This window comes from Python bivittatus, unplaced genomic scaffold (assembly GCF_059951505.1).
Source record: "Python bivittatus isolate LINGU-HERP-01145 unplaced genomic scaffold, Pbiv_v1 ctg000320_np1212, whole genome shotgun sequence".
NCBI classification, from domain to species: Eukaryota; Metazoa; Chordata; class Lepidosauria; order Squamata; family Pythonidae; genus Python; species Python bivittatus.
The window spans coordinates 12,093,657-12,113,518 of NW_028277052.1; the positions used below are offsets into that span (position 1 = coordinate 12,093,657).

The 19,862-nt window shown below is 42.7% G+C and overlaps 1 protein-coding gene across 1 annotated transcript; it reads left to right on the plus strand.

The window, feature by feature from the left end:
- The first annotated feature begins 2,345 nt into the window (after window positions 1-2,345).
- Window positions 2,346-19,521, plus strand: VSIG10L2 (V-set and immunoglobulin domain containing 10 like 2). The gene is made up of 12 exons (XM_025166191.1): window positions 2,346-2,424; window positions 4,027-4,374; window positions 7,408-7,683; window positions 9,447-9,722; window positions 11,291-11,551; window positions 12,146-12,406; window positions 13,324-13,614; window positions 14,028-14,333; window positions 16,776-16,898; window positions 17,487-17,511; window positions 18,256-18,401; window positions 19,379-19,521. Exons 1-12 carry the CDS (start codon window positions 2,346-2,348, stop codon window positions 19,519-19,521), a joined length of 2,535 nt encoding a protein of 844 aa, XP_025021959.1.
- The last annotated feature ends 341 nt before the right edge of the window (window positions 19,522-19,862 follow it).

A 19,862-nucleotide genomic window follows, 5' to 3' on the forward strand; every position in this document is an offset into this window, starting at 1 on the left:
AACCTAGATAGCATATTAAAAAGCAGAGACGTCACCTTGCCGACAAAGATCCGCATAGTCAAAGCTATGGTTTTTCCATTAGTAATGTATGGCTGTGAGAGCTGGACCATAAAGAAGGCTGAGCGCCGAAGAATTGATGCCTTTGAACTGTGGTGCTGGAGAAGACTCTTAAGAGTCCCCTGGACTGCTAGGAGGTCAAACCAGTCAATCTTAAAGGAAATCAACCCTGATTGCTCATTGGAAGGACTGATAATGAAGCTCAAGCTCAGATACGTTGGTCACCTAATGCGAAGAGAGGAGTCTTTGGAAAAGACCCTGATGCTGGGAAAGATTGAAGGCAAAAGGAGAAGAGGACGGCAGAGGATGAGATGGTTAGATAGCATTGCTGAAGCAATGAGCATGAAACTGAGCAAACTCAGGGAGGCAGTGAAGGACAGGAAGGCCTGGCACAATATGGTTCATGGGGTCACGAAGAGTCGGACACGACTTAACGACTGAACAACAACACAACTACATTCTTATAAGGTTAAAATCTTTAATATCCTCTGATGTCAATGGGAGAGCCTTAGAGATGTGACAAAAGCTGCTGGCTTAGACATATTTTCTTAAGAAGATACCATATGGAATTTAGTTGGGCTGGCTTCCAAATAAAGCATAAATGTCTTGTGGAATCATTCTTCTGTTAAATCAAATTGATGCAACCTCAGCACACTTCCCTTTTGCTGGATTGTATAACATGGCAACTACCTCTCGTTTTCTTGATCTTGGCACTTTTCTGGAGAAGCCTACAGTACAGTAATTCATAGTCTTTGATAGCCAGTATCATATCATCCTTTACTATGGAGCTGTCTTGAGTCATTTGGGACCTAAGGTGAAGGATACAAGAGTCCACCATTCCAGTGAACGGAGCCAAGAGGACGGACAGTGGAATATTAGTCCAGTACTGAAGACAGGCAAGTAGCTTCCTCTTCGCCATTCCTGAAGCAGCAAGTGAAATTAAGGAAAGCAAGTGTATGCTGTTAAGCATTCAAATGTCTATCTTTCAAGGCCTTGCCAGTACTTTTCAGCCTACACCATCTTCTGGGTGAGGCAGTTGCCTCACTCTGTCTCATGGTAGGACCAGCTCTGCTGCATTGTTCGGGAGTTTTTTGTTTGTGTGTTGGTCAGATATGGGCATAAATGAATAAAATTATTCTAAGCTAAGACAATGGAACAGGGGAAGGCAACCGGTGGCATTCAGATGTTGAGCTAACAATTGTAGGAAGCATGACCAATGGCAGGGGCATTTGCAAGGGGCAGGGTTAAAAAAGTCAAGCTGCCAGCCACAATGGCACAATCAAAGCTCTGCTCCTCTTTATTGTGTTGCAAGATGCATGAAGAGAAGAGATGCGGCTTTGATCACAGGGTCACAGCCACTATCCTGACTTTTTCACAAAAACCCCCCCCCCCGCAAACACCTCAACCAATAGTGAAGGATGCTGGGCTCTGCAGTGGAAAAATAGAAAAGTATTGTAGGTAGAATGTATGTTCAAGAGAGCTAAACGAAGTGCTTTTACAAAATTTGCAGGAGGAAATATTTTAAAGTAAGTCTAGAATCTACACGACAGAATACATATTATTTATTTATAATGGGAAGAATGATTAGAATTCTTCCATATAACTATTGTCTTCGTTGAGGGTTACTTTGTATTTTATTTGGCCAAGGGCTTTCTTGGATTTGGTGTATGTTCAATATGGGCATATTGGAAATTTAAAAGGCTTTGATTGAGTTGCATCAGTCCTCAGTGCTCCAGGAAGACTGATGCTGATCCTGCCCCCGAGTGTGCCTTCATGGATGATCAAGACAAAAGCTATTCTTCAGCCATTAAAAAACACTGTCCAAAGCATATGATTGCCTAACAGGTTTCTGAACTGGAAGTTCATGATTTAGTTTTCCTATGAAAAATTTAATATTCTCAGTCCATATCTTCCACTAAAGTGAAACCACGACTCCAAGATGCTCAAACCAAAGGAAGTTGACTTGTATTTCCACTCTTTCGCTAAAGCACCTCCTGCATAATAGATCAAGGAAATGAGATTAAGAAGAATAAATGAATAATTGAAGATTAATCGGGGATGATTCGGAGTAATCCGAGCCTAATGAGGGCTGCATTTTTTATCTTTGAGAGACTGAAAGAAGAGACTGAGAGACCTGTCCCCTGTGTCACAGAAGTTAGTCAGCCTGCAGAATAAACAGGAAGGGGAACAAGTCCATTACTTCCCTGGATGCTAGGGAGATGTGCAGCTCTGGAAGGAACTAATAGTATCTGTCTTCTGGCTCTCATCTTGTGCAGTGAAATGGAGCCATGGATTATGGATTGGCAAAGAACCTACAACTTAACAGCCTGCTGAAAATCCTTTATATCCTCCCAGTGGTGGCTTATGGTGAGCAACGTGTTAGCAATCTTGTCAGGCAAGCTGCAATGTATGTCCACAGATGAGGCAAGCAAAATAAGTTTCTTCTTTACCTGGGAGTCCCAGTGGTGGGATATTTACAGGGTCAGCCCTACAATAAGGTAACGGGCTTGGATGGCAGATGTTAAGATACAGGGGTGGTTGCCTCCTGCTTGTATTTTTTGATCTGTTCTCTTGTTCGGGGAGTCAAGACCTGGATCTGCCAACTGGCATGGGGCGAAAAAAGGGACCACCAACCCTGGGGGGTGGCTAGCACCTTGAAGAGGCTCCTGTAGGTTAACATCTTACTGATTATCAACATCTGGGAAGATATTATTTGTGTATGTGTTTGGTTTTATTCTATTTTTACTGTATTTTTATATTGTTCTTATTGTATTTTAATTCATATTTATTGTTGTTTTATTGTGAACTGCCCAGAGCCACTTTTTCGTGAGATGGGGGGTATCTAACTTTGAAATATAAATAAATAAATAAAATAAATATTGTAGTCTCAGATGCGATGGAGGATAAGATCCCAGGGTAAAGGATGAGATTCAGCCAGGGATACAGAGTTGTTAGTATTGTATTCTAATCTGGTGCTCTGTGTGTGTGTGTGTTTCTTGAAATAAAAAAGTTGTAGAAAATGTTTCTATTTATATTTGCGGTGTTGTGTAGCATACGGATGCTTTCTATGCCTCTTCCCCTAATTTATGTAGGTACAAATGTAAATTTCATCAAACATTTTTTTTTAAATGCAAACGATCTGGCTTTCATTCATTGACACATACATTTCTGTGCTTTGGTGTTTGTTTTTTCAGCGTGAATTCTCCTAATCTAAGCATTCTTTTTCAAGACAGCCTATTGTCTGCAATTTAATGAGTCTCGTTGTTTAAGATGCTTTCAATTTCTTAGACTCTCTTTGTTTCTTTTTTGCAAAGTTCTGAAGGGGCAAACACAATGCTGGAGAACTTTAATGCTGGCATTCGCATCTCTGAAAAATCCTGTGAAAACAGAATGCCAAAATTTCAAACAAATTTGTAGCAGCTGCTATTTGTGCAATGAGGCAGGCCTAAAGCAGCCAAATCAGTTGGGTTGCCTGTAAAACAATCAAATATAACCTAATGTCAACACAGTGAAACTTTCACTAGAGGTGCATAAGATTATCACATCCATCAGATGGAGGTGCTAGACTGAGGAAGGCTGGCTGAGCAATAAACACGTATGAAGCACCCTGCTGGACCAGATCAAAGGCAACATCTTCTTGTCCACAGCCACAAGCCAAATATTTCTGGGAAACCTCTATGCAGGACAGGCACACTCAAAGGGGTTTTCTCTCTTAGAAGTGGCCTAGAAATGTTTTAAATAAATAAAAGTTATCTTGGTGCTCCATTTGCCTTCTCAAGAAACTGGTTTTCAGTAGCATATGGAGCTATGCAGCTCCTATGTTCCTAAATTGAATGAGTGGAGAGCCAACTGATCTTTATTCATAAAAAAAAATCTGCTTATGAGTCACTGGAGAGCCCTGAAAGCTTGGCATTGATTGATCAATTGATTTGTTGATTGATTGATTGATTGATTCATTCTTCTCTCCAGGTCAGCTTCTCCCTTTGGAAGATGCAGAATATGACGAGCAAGTGGTCAAAGGGGTGCATGATCGCTCAGTGAGGCTGACATGTGGTGACATAGTCCAGCCCATGGTTGTCTTCTGGAGTTTTACCAAACCAGGCTCGCTCATTCCCAGGGCTGTGGCCATCAGCAATGGCATTGAGTCCAAGGTGGAGAAGGCCTCTGCCATTCTGGGGGATGTCAACTTGAGGAACAACACCTTAGAGATTAAGAAGCTGCAAAGAGCTGCTGAAGGGCATTTCATGTGCCAAGCCATGTATGAAGTGGATGGAGAGATCAAAGTGGCTTATTTCTACATTGAGCTCATTGTTTTGGGTAAGTCACAGAAAAGAGAGTGTTATGGCTGAAATGAGATGAGAGTTTGTTTCCAGGACTTTCCCCCTGACCTTGCAAACATGAAGAGGGATTGGGTTCAATTCCCCACTTTACATAATCCTGTCAGACCCAAAGGAACTATTCCTGCTTCTAAACAAAGACCCTCCACCCCAACTAATCCTTTCCTCACTGAAAAGAAGTGTAGCTCACCTTTAAGAAAGGCAGAATGAACTTAACTAGATCCAGCCACTGTGATTGATTAAGGCAGACCTCATAAGGAAATTGCCCAAAGTGATAGGCACCTAATCCGATCCATGTTTCTCCCATTGCTAACAAGAAACAATGGCTATTTCCATCATCCTTGACACCTCTAAAAGCACAGTGTTTCTTAACAATAAAACATCTCTCCTTACACAACCTGATCCAGTTTTCTCCAAGATCCTGACATCAAATTGGAGCCCTAGAATCTCCTGCCCCACAATTCAAGGATGCCAATGATGAAATGTGTTATGATGCAAACTCCACCCTTTGTACTTGCATCACAATGCTGTACGCAGCTATGTAAGCTCTGGAGTACATGTCATGACATCACCATGCATGATTTTGTTGTTGTTGATAACATCTTGGCTTGCTGTGGATACCCCTGCATGTGTCCACTGATAAATCCATTTGGTTCCATTTTCATTTTGATCAATGATTTTAAAGTACTCATATGAAAATGCCCCCACATTACTTTTTACATGGAAAACCCATGCAGCTTTGAATTGGCTACTGTATGTAAAGGTTTTGGACGTGCCGGTTCCCAAAAGAATGGGTGCTGAGGGTTTTGTAGTGGCCCCTGCCTCTTCATCCTGGAGCTCACACTGTCTGGCTGAGTCATATTGCAATGAGGTCAGTTGATGATGCAGAAATCCATCCGGGGATCTGGGGTCTAGAGCAGTGTTTCTCAACCTTGGCCACTTTAAGACGGGTGGACTTCAAACCTCAGAATTCCCCAGCCAGTGCTGGCTGGGGAATTCTGGGAGTTGAAGTCCACCCGTCTTAAAGTGGCCAAGGTTGAGAAACACTGTTCTAGAGCAAACAGCAACAGGGTTTGTCAAGTTTTTAATGGTCAAGGTTGTGCATGGAGCTCAACATGGGGCATATCAACATGCTGAGGCTTCTCAAGATAAAAGGGTACAGCAAAGGGGCTGGTGACTCTCTTCCACTAAGAAATCGATATTCCTTCCTGAAGTGTACCAATTAGGGAAGAGCTGCTTTTTGTTGGTGTATTGTAGAAACCCCATCCCAGATTTCTTTCGTCTTAATTTGACATTCTGTGTAGGTCAAATGTTGCAAATGGCCTTTCAGTGTTGATGGTCACTGGCCAGCTGTTCTTGTCCCTGATCAGGTTGGTCAAATGCCAGTTATTAAAACCCTTTGGCAGCTGGGTGACTCTCTCTTCCAGGTACGTTAATGTCATTCATGTTCAGCAATGCCTCATCCTTGTCTTTGACCACAAGGCCACTTGATTTGTTTCTTTTCCTTGGGCAGTTGGCCTGGAGTTTTCAGCAGATGGAGGGAGAGAAAGAGAATTCTCTATTGCACTTTTCAGGTGCTAAAAAAACGGCATTACAAAAAAACACCCAGGCCTGTGATTTCTGTCTCTTGTCTGAACAGGCCCATGATGCCCTATATGTAAGTGGAAGTGGAAGTCCTTGAAGACTTCTATCCGCTGTATTTGCAATATAAACCAGGAGTAAGTAACCTTCTAGCTACTGCATCTTTGAAATCCTTTTTTCCCACTTGTTTTAGGGTGGGAGGTCAAGTAAAATATGTTCTTAAGTAAACCTGCCCTTTACCGCATCCTCATTATTTATTTTGAAAAAAAAAAAAGCCATCCAGCAGAAAAGTATTCAATCTTTAAATAATTTAAGTTACGCTGAATTTAGTTTCGAATTTTTGTCCCCCCTTCCCCCCCCAAAAGTGGGGAAGTTGGTTTGTCTACACTGGAAGTAAACCAGAAACATGCATTTTTTTTCCATCATAAAAGCTGCACAGCCATTGAGTGATATGCCCTAAGTCAGCGTTTCTCAACCTTGGCAGCTTGAAGATGTGTAGACTTCAGCTCCCAGAGTTCCCAGCATGGCTGGCTGGGAATTCTGGGAGTTGAAGTCTACACATCTTCAAGCTGCCAAGGTTGAGGAATGCTGCTCTAAGCAATAGCCATGATAAAAGCTGAATGTGGATTCATTTCATTTATGTTGACTCAAATTTATGTATGATGGATATGATTATTGTGCAGTCACATATTGAATCTTTCCTCATTCAATCATATTAAAAATTACAACTCCAATTTGATAGCCAACTGGGGCTCAGTTGGGTCTTGGGGGGTCAAGTGATGCAGCTTTGGTCTTTCTTGTGCATCTATGGCATACAGTAATGTGCTTACTCAACTGTGGGTACATAAAAACACACCCACAAGTTGCTGTTTCTACTTCTTTGCCACATTTTTGTGGAATATGGAATCCGTCCCCTTTTCAGAGACTTGACTGTGTGGGTAATCTAAATTCTGAGCACATTAAAGTCTGACCTTTCAGTGGGAGGGAACTTTTAAGCGAATAATTGAGTTGTCCATGTTTCTGCTTCAAGCTTATTAGATACATCACCAGAGGTAATATGGAAACCTTGGCTAGTTTTCTGGGTAATTTAAACCAGTTTCCTAATTTAAAAGAAAAAGGTGGAAGAGGGACCAGAAATTGATTTTTGAGTGTAAGATTGGTTCAGATCATTCACAGTTCTTGGTGTGAGCATGTCACCCTCTTATCTGGAGGTTGAGTCATGGCAACTGGACTTCTTTTCTTTTGGTGTGATACGTTTCGCTGCTTGTCTGAAGAAGCTGCTTGAACAAGTAGCGAAACGTATCACACCAAAAGAACAGAAGTCCAACTGCCATGACTCAACCTCCAGATAATTCCACCTGGATGACTGAGAATCTTCATCAACATGTCACCCTCTTCTTAATTTCTTAAGCTTTCCATTTGGTTTCCCCAGTCCCTGTCTCCAAGCCCTTTCTGCAGATAAACAATTCAACGCCTGTGGAAGGCATGCCTGTTGTGATGATCTGTACAGTGAAAGAAGGGACGCCTCCCATAACATATTCTTGGCAGCACCACACTAGCCGAGATGGCATGGTAGTTCTTGCTGAAGAAGTGAAACATCTCTTAAACCTGACCTCAGCAAACCGGACATATATGGGTTGGTACACCTGCACAGCCCACAATGAGGTCAACAGCCAAACCAGCGACAGGATGTACCTTGATGTTATCTGTAAGCAACTGGTCAGTGGGGCCAACTTTTCTATTTGTGGGTAATTTTGTGAGCAGCCTATCAGGTCTTAATCTTGCCAGGTTTAGATCATTAAATAAAACAGATAATGCCTAGTGAAGCAGATAGGACTTAGGATGTGCATGGCTAGAACAAGAAACTAAGTTAAATTTCCCAGTGTTTTAACTAGAACTGGCCTTTTGAAATTCTCCACCCAATTTACCAAGTGAGGAAATGTGTACTTCTCCATATTTGTCCAGAAGAAAGAGACATTCTCTATCCTTTTCTCATGGGAAAAACTCCCCAATAGTGGCAATGGCCACACAACTGAAAAAGCCCCATGGAAAGTCTTTCCTTGGGACTGAAAGGACTCTAAGAAGGCCTCTGACCATTGGAAAAAGAATAGTACAATGAGGAATTAAGCATTCACAACTATCTCTTGGTCCCCTTTGCAAAACCTTCATATTCCACCCATGAAAAACTTGACCATATTTCCCTCTCTTTTAAAACAGTTCTAAAACAAATGATCTTTTGTGTGTGTGCATGTGCACACTTTCAAGTCAGTGTTGACTCCTGGAGACTGCCTGGACGAGTCTCTGCAGTTTTCTTGGCAAGATTTCAGAAGTGGTTTGCCATTGCCTGTTTCCTAGGGCTGAGAGTGACTGGTTCAAGGCCACCCAGCTAGCTTTGTGCCTAAGACTAGAACTCACAGTCTCCCTGGTTTCTACATGATGCCTTAACTACTACACCAAACTGACTCTCTAAACTTCCACTACATTGTGGAGTGCTTGGTGTTCTCTGAGCGTGGTTGTTTTCTTGCAAACGTTTTATTACCCGGCTAGGTAGCATCAGCACTGAACTAGCACTGAAGATGTTACCTAACTGGGTAACGAAATGTTTGCAAGAAAACAACCAAGCTCAGAGAACACCAAGGACTCCACAGTTCAACCCTGAGCTACACATATTCTCTTCTATTGGTTCCATTACATTGAATGAAAAACTGGTAGTAAAAATGCAGAATTCCTTTGCTCGGCGGTAGTTTACATTTTCATTTAAAAGCAGCCTTGGACCTCTCTGAAAGCAATCAAGGAAACTTCTCTTTGAAAGGACTTTCTCCTTTTTTACCCCGGTTTTCTAACTAAATTCACCTTCTCAAAATTGCTTTGTTTGGCAGGGGGGAAACATGGTGAGCAAAGAACATGAGGGTGAGGTAGGTGATTGGGGAAACACTGGGGAAAAGGATCGATCCATTTTTGAAAACCCCACCATCTACTGTAAGTAGCATATAAAAAAGAAGAGATGTGAAGAAAAACATCTCAGAGATTTAAGAAAAATAACTGATGTAATGTACTTAGGGTATGTATGTCAGGGGGAGCAGGGTGGGACAGAACGATTTAAAGATTTAGGGTGTGGGTAGGTCAAAGGTACTTGGAGAACATTTTGCACAGACCTTGAACACTCAGGAACAGTGTTATATGAATATTAAGAGGGACTTTTTCTAGTAACAATTTCAGTTTAATAATCATCCCCTCCATCAAAGGGGTCCTGAAATCGTAGTTCAGTGAATGACCTATGAATTTGAAGCTGGAGATGCCTTAGGTCAGATTTCCCTGCCTGCTATACTTCTGATCCTGATATATCGAATTTATTGGATTAGAAGTTCGAGTACCCCACACCAGACTGTGGAATTCTATCCTGCTCAGCATCTCATTAACAGAAGTGCCTTCTTCAGACTGCATCCTATTCATTACTTTAATGTTCCATAGATGGTCCAGATGAGCCAGTGATCAGCGTGGAGCCATTTGCAATTAATCAACATGGCTTCTCGGCCAATGAACAAGAAGAGGTGATCATGACATGCCTAGCTCCTTCCAATCCTCCCAGCCACTACATTTGGTTCTACAACAGCTCTCAAGTCTACTCCGGACAGAAGTATGTGATCACCAGAATCTCACGGACTCAAACAGGCATCTACACTTGCCTAGCCCAAAACATGCACCTGAATACTCGGACCCAGGCCACTATCACCTTGACTGTCTATTGTAAGTTATCTTTTCCTATCTTCTCTGGGCATGAGACTTTAGCATGTTCTGTTGCTTCCTATCCCTCTGTCTTCTAGGTTTTTTTTCCTTTTAATTTTCACTATCCCAAACATTACCATCCTGGCACAGCTGAAGAGATGCCAAAGGGCGGGGGGGGAAGTCAACATAATTTCAGTGTAAAATATCAGTTCATGGATAGTTCTTGCTCTGTACCATCAATAGTGCACTCTTCATGTGGGCCAAAGTCCCTTATGTCTATTCTGTTCTCTCTGGTCAAATTCTTCAAATTCTCTTTTTTGCAAAAGAAAAAACGAACGTGGAAGAATTCACTGATTTCTGTATGGAATAGCCATGGAGAAGGAGGCCAACTTGTTAAAAGAAGTAATACAAGGGGAAAGTAGTTGTTGGTTATTGTTGCTTTTGTATCTTACAGCAGAAAACAGCCAGATTTTTTTTCAGGTGGACCAAAGCAGGTTCTTTGTTGTGATGTTTGATGCCTGATGGATCATTGAAGTAGATGTTTGATACAACATTGACAAATTAAGCTAGGAATTTTCAAACCAAGCAACACTTCAAAGACCAACCTGCATGATCCTCAGACTCCCTGAAGTAATGTAGAGCCACTGTACGTCTGCATCATCATCATGTGGTGTAGCTTTACCTGGACAGTATCATAAAGAATTTGGGAGGTGGAGGTGGGTGAGAATCTCATTTTCCTAATGCTTCTTTTCAAAGTAAAATCATCATCATAGATAGGAAACAATCTTACCTGAAATCTGGGCTAGCATTTATGTAGGACGTTATTTCCTTGGAGAACATTTCAAAGATATTCACCCACCACCCAGATTTCAAGACTTTATAATACATTCACGTAATGCTATTGCACTGATGACTCCATTCTTAAGCAAGAAACAAGTTAAGATAAGTGAAAGTGTTTATAAAGATGGAAGGCCAAGGAAATTCAAAGCTTAAGAAAAATATGAAATGGCAACCCATAAATTATGAGCTTGCCCATGTGACTCTCAGCTCCATGGTTTAGTGCAACTGCCAATGGAAAAGTAATGCTTTGTAAAGAATGATAGCAATAAATCCTTTCCTCCAGCTTCTTTCCCAATCAAGGAACACCTCCAAGCAGGCAGTTGCCAACTTCTCTGTTTGCAGCAGGATTTCTCTGCCTCTTCTAGCCATTTGAGATCAGTCCTATCATCAAAGCTTTCCCCAGTATGCTAATGCAAAGGGTAGGGAAATATCTGCTGAATCTCCTGCTACTGGCCAAGAAGTCATGAGATTATGAGAGGGAAATGCACAAACTGCTGGTCAACTTTGCGTACAAGCTGGCTTGTGAGAGCAATGTCTTTCCTCATAATTTGTGTGGGGATGGGGGAGATCTTGTGGGTCAACATCTTGTGAGTCAAACCAGCCTTTGGGTCTAATCCAAAAACAGCAGAGAAGGGACCCTGCTCTTCACCACCATCACAGCCCATTTTGGATAATGATTTCCTCCATGGATGCTTTTGGCACTAGTAAGTCCTCGTTGCTGTTGATACGATCTTTACTCCTATGCACAGATCTGCCCAAGGGACAGCTCAACTGCATGTCGCTGCCTGCTACCAATTTCCAAGACCTTGCTCTGCATTGTTCATGGCAAGGGGGATTCCCTTCAGTGCGGTTGCGGTGGGTAAAATCGAGGGCAGAAGAAAACAACATAGGAACCTACTCCAGTGCTATTCAAATCCATCGGGGTGCAGATGTTCCCAATGGGACTTCATATATATGTCTGGCTTCCCATCCGGCACTGAGAAAGGATGCTGTTTGCAGGACCACTGTCTGTGAGTACCAACCTCCTCCTATTCTCAAAGACAGATGTTGAGACTCCCAAGTGTTGATGCTGAAATACCAATTATGCTACCAATCAATGATTAGTCTTCCTTCTTTTCTTTTAATGAAATGCAACTATGGGGACCTGCAACATAGAACTCAGTGCAGATCAGGATGGTTACTAACTCCCTTATACTACTGGTGGAGGGCATTGGAACATTCAGTCCCAAGCACTTGGATTTTCCTTAAAATTAAGTCCAGACAGAATCTCATAATTTCTGTAAATCAAGTCATTGCTTAAAGCAGAGTAGTATAATCTGAGGCTCCAGGGCCATATGAAGCTCCTGAAATCTTTCAGTATCACCCCCAAAGATTTTCCAAAGTTGTCACATTAAAAACTATACTTTACAAATAGGGAATAAGAAATATTTGGCTTGAACATGAGTTTGCTAACCCTGTTTAAATTTAATTAAATTGAAATAATAAGGGAACTTTCTCCTGAACCTTTGTGTTGACACCACAGTGGGGAAAGAAGGAACAGGAAGTTGCCTTCATGAGCTTGGCATGCTAATGTAGCTAAAAAGCTAACCTACAATTTATTGCAGGGGTTCCAAATGGGAGCCTGACCTGCAGTGTGGTAGCGACCAAACAGAATGAATTCCTCATGTTGACCTGTGACTGGGCAGGTGGAGAACCTCAGGTGACTCTCTGGTGGAGAGACTGGAGGCACCATGTGCTGGGAGGGCTGAAACCATCACACAATATCTTTGTCATGAAGCCCAACACCACCCTTGGAGGCAAGGAGTTCACCTGCATGGCAACTCACCCTCTGTGGGCAAGAGCTGCTGAGTGCCGCGTCCGGCTGGGTAAGCAGTTGAATATGGGTGAGGAAAGGATAACAGCTTTTGCCCCCTGAAGGGTCCAAGGAGAATTGATTGGCTCACTAGAGTGTGTAGGGCACCGCTGTATCAGGTTTACCTGCCCCAAGCCAACCCCTTCCTCCCAGTCTCTTTACTTAGTTATAACCAAATCATATAATAAAATTGTTCTCTGGTGCTATACTTGGCCTGACCAGTCAAGAAGCAAGAGCCACCTTTGATCTAGGGCTCAATCCTAGATTTCCTCCAATTTAAAAAGATCAGGTAGCAAATAGTGGGGAAGTCCGTTCTCTTCCAGAGAAGTTGGAGGACTGTTGCAAAAGAGGAAAATTCCAGGACAAGTACATTTTTGGGGCTGGTAGGTCATTCTGAGAACATGCAGAGTTGCTTTCACAATATGGCTGCCATAGTGGGCATTGTTAGTCAAAACCTGGTCATTTACTAGAATGTAAATTTATGAGGTTGTTCCCAACCTCTTTCTTTAGACAGCCCACCTGGATGCTTTCTACCATCTCAATTTATATTTTTCTGTTGGGAAGGTAGACATGCTTCCAAGCAAGGCATTAGGAATCTGAAGCCTTCCAGATACTGTTGGAATGGAGCTCTTATCATCCCTAACCACTGGTAATGCTGGCTGAAGCTGACAATTTCCATCCCTGCTCATTGCATCTTTACAGCTTAGTAGGAGGGAGAATTCTGACAAAGAAATTTCCCTCTTGGGAAATTTATCTACAGAATTTCTGCCAGCCATCTGGATGTTAAAGGCACAGAACCTCCATGGAGTGGAGGGAAAGGTCATAACCTTGTTCCTGCTCTCTTTCAGGCTAATGTTGCTTTGTCTTCACTTTGCTCTGATGGTGCTCATGAAGGTGCTTTGTTTTCACTTTGCTCTGTTTTCTGCACAGAACCTCCCAAGGTTATGGTGGAAAGGTCCAATGTGTCACTGTTTGAAGGCGGTGAGGTCCAGTTGGCCTGCTTACTCCAAGGTGCCTATTTGGGCTCAGAAGTCTTCTGGTACAATAATAAGAACCAGGCCATTACAGCAAGCACGAGGAAATACCAACTGCAACAGGAGAATACTTGGTTCAATTTGACCCTCAAGGACACAGAATGGATGTGGGACAGTGGCATCTACCGTTGTGCTGCCATAAATGCTGTGGGCAGTGCCTCTGCCACCATCAGCCTCCAGGTAAAAAGTAAGTTCAAGTGTGCCCCAATGCCCCCTAAGATCTATCAAAGCTCAGAGTCGCTTTGTGTGAGATGGGTGGCTATATAAATGCAACAAACAAACAAATCTGGAAAGCACCAGTCCATGGAGTGGGAACACCATGTCCACATTTGTCTTCCAATTCACCCCAAGTTTTCTTCCCTGCAAAAGAGGATCCTGCTTCTATAGCTTATTCTTATGTTTTGGATTGCTTTGTACAGTAATTTCTTCTAGTGATTGTTTGCACTTTATTGCCATGGTGTAATGGGGGATCCGGGCATTTGTTTTTCTCTGTCATGTGGTTGCTTCTCAAACCAAACAACCGCCCTAGAAGGGGGAGGGGCTTCCAGAACAACAATTAGTAAATAAGTAGCAACAATAAGCCTTTTCTCTTCTTTGCAGAATACCCCAACCCACCCAATGTGACGATCAGCAGACTGATGTACACTCGCCACCGTACAGAGGTAGAACTGGAATGGGAGACTCAAGGTTCAGGAAACCTGACTGGTTTTGTGGTCCAGAGGCGGGAAGCAAAAAAGACCGCCCCAAAGCAGATGGCCAGCAGCTGGGAAACAGTGGCCAACAACATTGACCCTGATGTCCGTGGTCGAAAGTTGGGTGGTCTGGATCCTGCAGTGGTGTATGCCTTCCGGATCCTTGCTGTCAACCACCGCACCACTGGCTATCCCTCTGAAGTGAAGACCCCAGGTGCATTAGAGTAGCTAGCTATATTGATCACATTCTCATACAGGCGGTATGGAAAACCAGCTGTTTTGGAAGCTGTTCTTCCAAATGACCAGAAAGAACCATTTCTGCCCTTGCTTCTTCCAGAGCATCTGTTCTGAGTCTCTCTGCATTCTATTGTGCTATTCTACCTCTTTATTAGGTGTGCCTCAGCTTGTCCTCTCTCTGCCTTGCTCTGTTGCATGAGATCTGCAGACCTAGGTGGTATGGGTGGCTCCGTGCCACTCTCAAGGTGGGGATTGGGTGGGGGTGGGGGTGGTGGTGAGATGGTGTTTGGCAGGATTTTCATCTCTGCGTGACATCACTGCTTAATTGCATGGTTAGGTTAATCTTTCCTGCTCTGGATTTTTCTTCTTTTTCTGGGAAATGTACTTCACCTTCTTAGAATGTGCTACTGGGCCCCTTCCAAAGGAATCCCCTGGCTTGCTCGCTTGGTTGTGGTGAAGAATCTCTGCCCATGTTGATAGATTTGTGCTCTTGCTATAAGGTTGACAAAATACAAAGAAATGAAATGTCCTTATGCAACAGGAAAAACCTGGCCGCTTGATCAGATGGGCATTTTAGATTGTGTCTGCTAGCCTTCCTCTGAATTAATAAGCATATGGGAACCCTGACTTGTGCAGGGTTCCTGTTGCCTTGATGAAAATAGTTAGGCATACAATTTGTAATTGTGTAGAAACTCCACTCACCCTGAATATATAGATAAAGGGCAGAGTGGTGGTCATGTCATTATTACTAGGTTGGAGGAGAATAGGAGAAAGGTTAGCAACATTTCCTGTTCTTGATGTCACATTCCCCTCCATGTCACTCACATGGCAGTGCCTGAGGTCTGCCCTGCACAAGCCAGAAGCCGGATTTGATCAAGCTGCACAAGAGCAAAGTTGCCCTGTTTTTCTGCCCCCAGTCTTCTCGGTGCCTCTTGATTGAATGCTGCCATGTTCGGACAAATATGGCCGCCTATTCTTTCTCCTCATAAGGGCAGCAGCTGTTGCAACAAGCAAGCCTGGGTGCAGGTTGGGGAAGCTTTTGGAAGGTGCAAAGCAAAATGAAATGCTCAAGAAAAACAAGCAAAGTATTCTCTTGGAAAAACGGAGATGATTGGAAACAGATGTGGGGTGGAATATCGCTTGGAGACCTGAAAGGCCAGAAAAGAGTTTGTGTAAAGCCTCATTGAGGGTTTCCTTTGGCAGAGAAAGAATTGTCCCAAGATGCAGAGTTGCCGAGGGCCAGAACGACTTGTTAACACGAGAGATCCGTAATTGGATCTCCTGATATTTTAAGAAAATAATCATCTTTAAAATTAGCTACAGGGGAAGGGGGGGGGGACAAATTTAATTAGGACAGAGACCCTTGCTTAACCTCATTCCCTTTGACATTGCCCCAAACCAGTTCCCCTTTAAAAAGCTTTAATCACTTTGCCCAGGAATGGGGTGTGTGTGTGTGTGTAGGGGGGGGAGATGTCCTACACATGAGGTGCTTTGATAATGGTTTGCAAAGAGGGCTTCTCCATTCAGACAAACACAGCCTTTACACCTAGGAAAGGCAGTAGAAACTCTTCTAGTTTTTAAAGCAGACCTACAGTAGGGCTATTTCATGGACAAGGTCAAGCTATATCTCAAAGAAACAGTAAAAACCAAATTAATGATTACCCTATACAATAATTTACTACAAATATTCCCAGGAGAGATAACAATACTTTGTGTCTGAGGGAGAAGGAAAGGAGGAAACATAAAAACATGCTCAGATGTGGCAAACATACCAGGTAGCTATTGCAGAAAGAAGAACCCTGTGGAGAGTTTCTTGGTACCTGCAAAGAACCTTATTCTACCTGAACTATATAATTTTAATTTTAAAAAATGAAGGGTGAGGTGGAGGGGTGGCACACTGAAAAGTGCATATCCATTTCCAAGAAGGTCTCTGAGTCTGACATGATTCCTATAAGCTTTCTTAGAATATAAGAATGGTAGCTGTTGTTACCCCTGGCGCTTTCTTCAGAAGTGTGTGTATCTGAAAAGTGAAGAAGCTGAAGTATTAGAAGACAGTGTTGAGTCAGTGGTGGGTTATCATTTTGCCTTCTAATAAGTAGGTATTCTCCAACTAACTCATCTTGGCAGATATGTTATAAACAACAAGCCCATGGAGCTCAAACTATTGCTTCTAGAACCTTTTTCTTAAAGGATGAAACAGACGTCTCACCCATGTGCCTCTGCTCCCACAAACTTCTAGCCAGATGGAGGATTTGATGAGCTGAACGTCAAGGCATCTGGAAATCAGTGGGTTGGAGAAGGAGGGGCTAAAATAACAGAAAGGAGAAATGCACATCTGGCACTTCATTCTCCAAAGCCTTGAAGATCTGATCCTGGTAGAACTCCACTGCCTTCATCTGCTGCTGCTTCTCTCTTGCAGCTGACCCTCCTTTCAATGCATATCCTGCAGTGATTGGTGCTGCTGTGGCAGGAATGATTGTGGCAACAGTCACCTCTCTTCTAGTTTTTCAGTACATTATTCGGAACCGGGAGAATAATCCAAGTAAGTGGTAGCTGCTGTGGGGGGCAATCAGCAGATAGGTTATGGGATCTCTGGAAATCCTTCCTGAGGCTTTTCTTCAAGGACAAAAAGGCAGAACGTGTCAAGTCGCCCACTCATCTTTCTGGGAAGTCCTTTCAGGGTTTGTCTCCTGACTTTAGTTTTGCCAGCAGGCCAAAGGTTCTAGATAGTTAGGGTTACGTTTCTCTTCACTTGAGCAGGTTTTGTGGACTAAAGACTATATGATAAATCAGCAACAGATAATACTGAAGAGGTGACTAAAGTGGTTTTATATTGAGGGATGGAGAGGGTATAGTAAAATAGGCTGTTGTACCACAGCAGAGAACCACCGTTAAGCAGATATTGTACTTACCATTTGCCCTAACAGGCTGGAAATACGGTGTTCTAAGATGGTTGCTGGGGAGTGTAATTGCAAATTCTCCCTACAAGATATGACATGACATTGCCATGGGGAGACTATCTCTAAAGTCCTTCTTAATGTTCCCTTGCAGTAGTTTTTAGGACAGAGTTCAGTTTAGCTGTTCTTGCAAAATAGTTTCTAAAATGGGATTTCTTTCTTTTATCATATAGGGTTACATGACCTGCTCTTCAGAATGTAAGTGGCATCTCATTTTTTATTTCTTGGCCTCTTATTTTTTTCCTTTCTCTCCTTGAATTCTTGCTTATTCCCTCTCATACAGCAGCTTTCTCCAATGTTCCCCCCTCTCCCTATCTTGGGCTACAACACCAGTCATCCCCAGATAACATGGGAGTTGCAGTACAACACATCTGAAGAAGACCTGTTTGAGAAAGGCTGGTTAACTTTACCAGCCACCTGTATCAAGTAGAATCTTCTGAGCTGCAACAAATGTGCTGCCCCTAAAGTTTCTAGTTTTGTATTTTCCAGAAGTTTGTATCACAGTGGATGTTATTATGGCATCGATATTAAAAGGAAGATTTAGATAATTTAGAGATGCATACGTGCAGGCATGCTTTGTCATTTATTTATTTAACCAATTGATATTGTTGCCCAATCCACAGATTGTAACTCTGGGTTGCTAATCTAGGATTAAAACCAATACCGTTTTAACAGAATCAAAACCACAAGAAAAATGACACAATCAGGACCAGCCCACAATAATTAAATAGCATCCCTTGAGGGTAGGCTTATCTATCACTCTGGTCCACTGTCCAGGGGAAAACTAGGTCTTCGGGGCCTTATGAAAGGCCAGAAGGATTTCACAAAGTTTTGACAGTATCTGGACTGGTCATCTTTTCCAGCTCTCAAGGTGGTGGTTATAGCAATGCAGGTGGTAGGGACTTGCACATAGCAATGGGCTAATGCATCCCTTCTCTTTAGGGCTGGTACTGAAACTCATGAGCATATCAGGACTCCAGAAGATGCTGAGATGTCTACAGGAATGAGCGATGCAGCCAGTGAGCAGGTTGGAGGAGCAAGTGACCAAGTTGGGAAGACTTCCCCAGCAACCCAAGAAACACCAGCAGGTAAACTGGTGATAAATCTCAGAGATTTCTCAGCACATTACCTTATTTGAATGGATAAACCCAAGAGCAGACAGACTGTGTAGACCCTGAAATATTTTCTGGGCAGCACTGGAATAGAACCCTTGAAGGTAGAAAGTCACTGCATCTTTGGGTCAGGTATTAGAGAAGAAAATCAAAATTTTGCAAGTAAATGTGGCTTTTTGGGTAATACCCAAGTCCTGCTTTCCTAGGAGGCTACATCATGCAGGGGTGTCCTTCAAGGTACCTTTCATCTATGAGCCAAATTTAGGTGGGTGTGTAGATATGCCACTGGCCACAATACCTTTTTGTCCACAGACTCAGTTTCCATATTCAGCTACAGAATTTCCCAGGAAAAGTAGCCAATCAATATATTTAATTTTTTAAAAAGGGAAAAAAGAGGCTCTTTAGGGTTTGATCACTGAAGGAATATCCTCACCCAAATTTGCCCTGGTGGAGAAGCAAGCCACCCTTTAAACTGAACATCAGCTGGCTTTGCTTTTTTTGGAAGAGAAAGAGAATTATTCTTAAAAAATACACAGCTCCTCAAAATGCATAGAAATTGTTTCTTTGTTCCTGTAATCAAAGAGAGACTTTATAAATGGCAGGGATTCATAAGTGTCTTGATTTCTTTCAGATTTCTAGTTTGTATGTGGGTGAAGATAGCAGGCTTATTGTGTGTTCCCCTTTTGTCTGGCCATGCGTCCCTCTGTTTTGGCCTTTCTGTGGCTCAGTTTGTTCTGGAAGACCATGCCCATGAAACACATTGATTACAAAACAAACCTTCTTACACTCAGTTGTTATTGATAGGCTTTGATTATGTTTTGGTGCTGAACACAAGTCTGCAAATCATTGAGACAAAAAAATGGAAACATCTGGGCTTCAGAATTACTATTTAGATATTGCTCTTCTTCCAACAGTTCATAGGTATGTGTTCTTTATATATATGTTTTCTGCAGAAGGAAGCCTGAAGGAAGCTACGGTGACCTCAGAGGATCCAACAGGGGCCCAACAGGAAGATGTGTCCGTCCCCAGCCCTGCTCCTAAGGATCCTACTGAGGATCCAGTTAATGTTACAATCACAGTGACAGCCACCCCATGACTGCCAGTAAATCTGAATCTTCAGTAGTCAAGGTAGGATAGGTTGAATAAAGACCTTCTGGATCAGCAAAAAACAGACAGAAGCACTGGGAAAAACTATGATGCACAGAAGAACCCGTGGTGCACCAAAAAGCCTGTGGATGTCATTCCAATTCTTGAGTTAGGCGAGAACTTTCCCAGCAAGGATCCTGAAAAAATAGGCCATATCTGAAGAGATGTCATTGTCACCCACAGAAAAAAAATGCATCTTTGAGTAAGAACTGTGCTGCAAAAATAGGAGGAGTGCTTTTCTGTAAACTGACAAACTGGCAGGGAAGTTGTGGGATCAGGCATGGTAAGCTA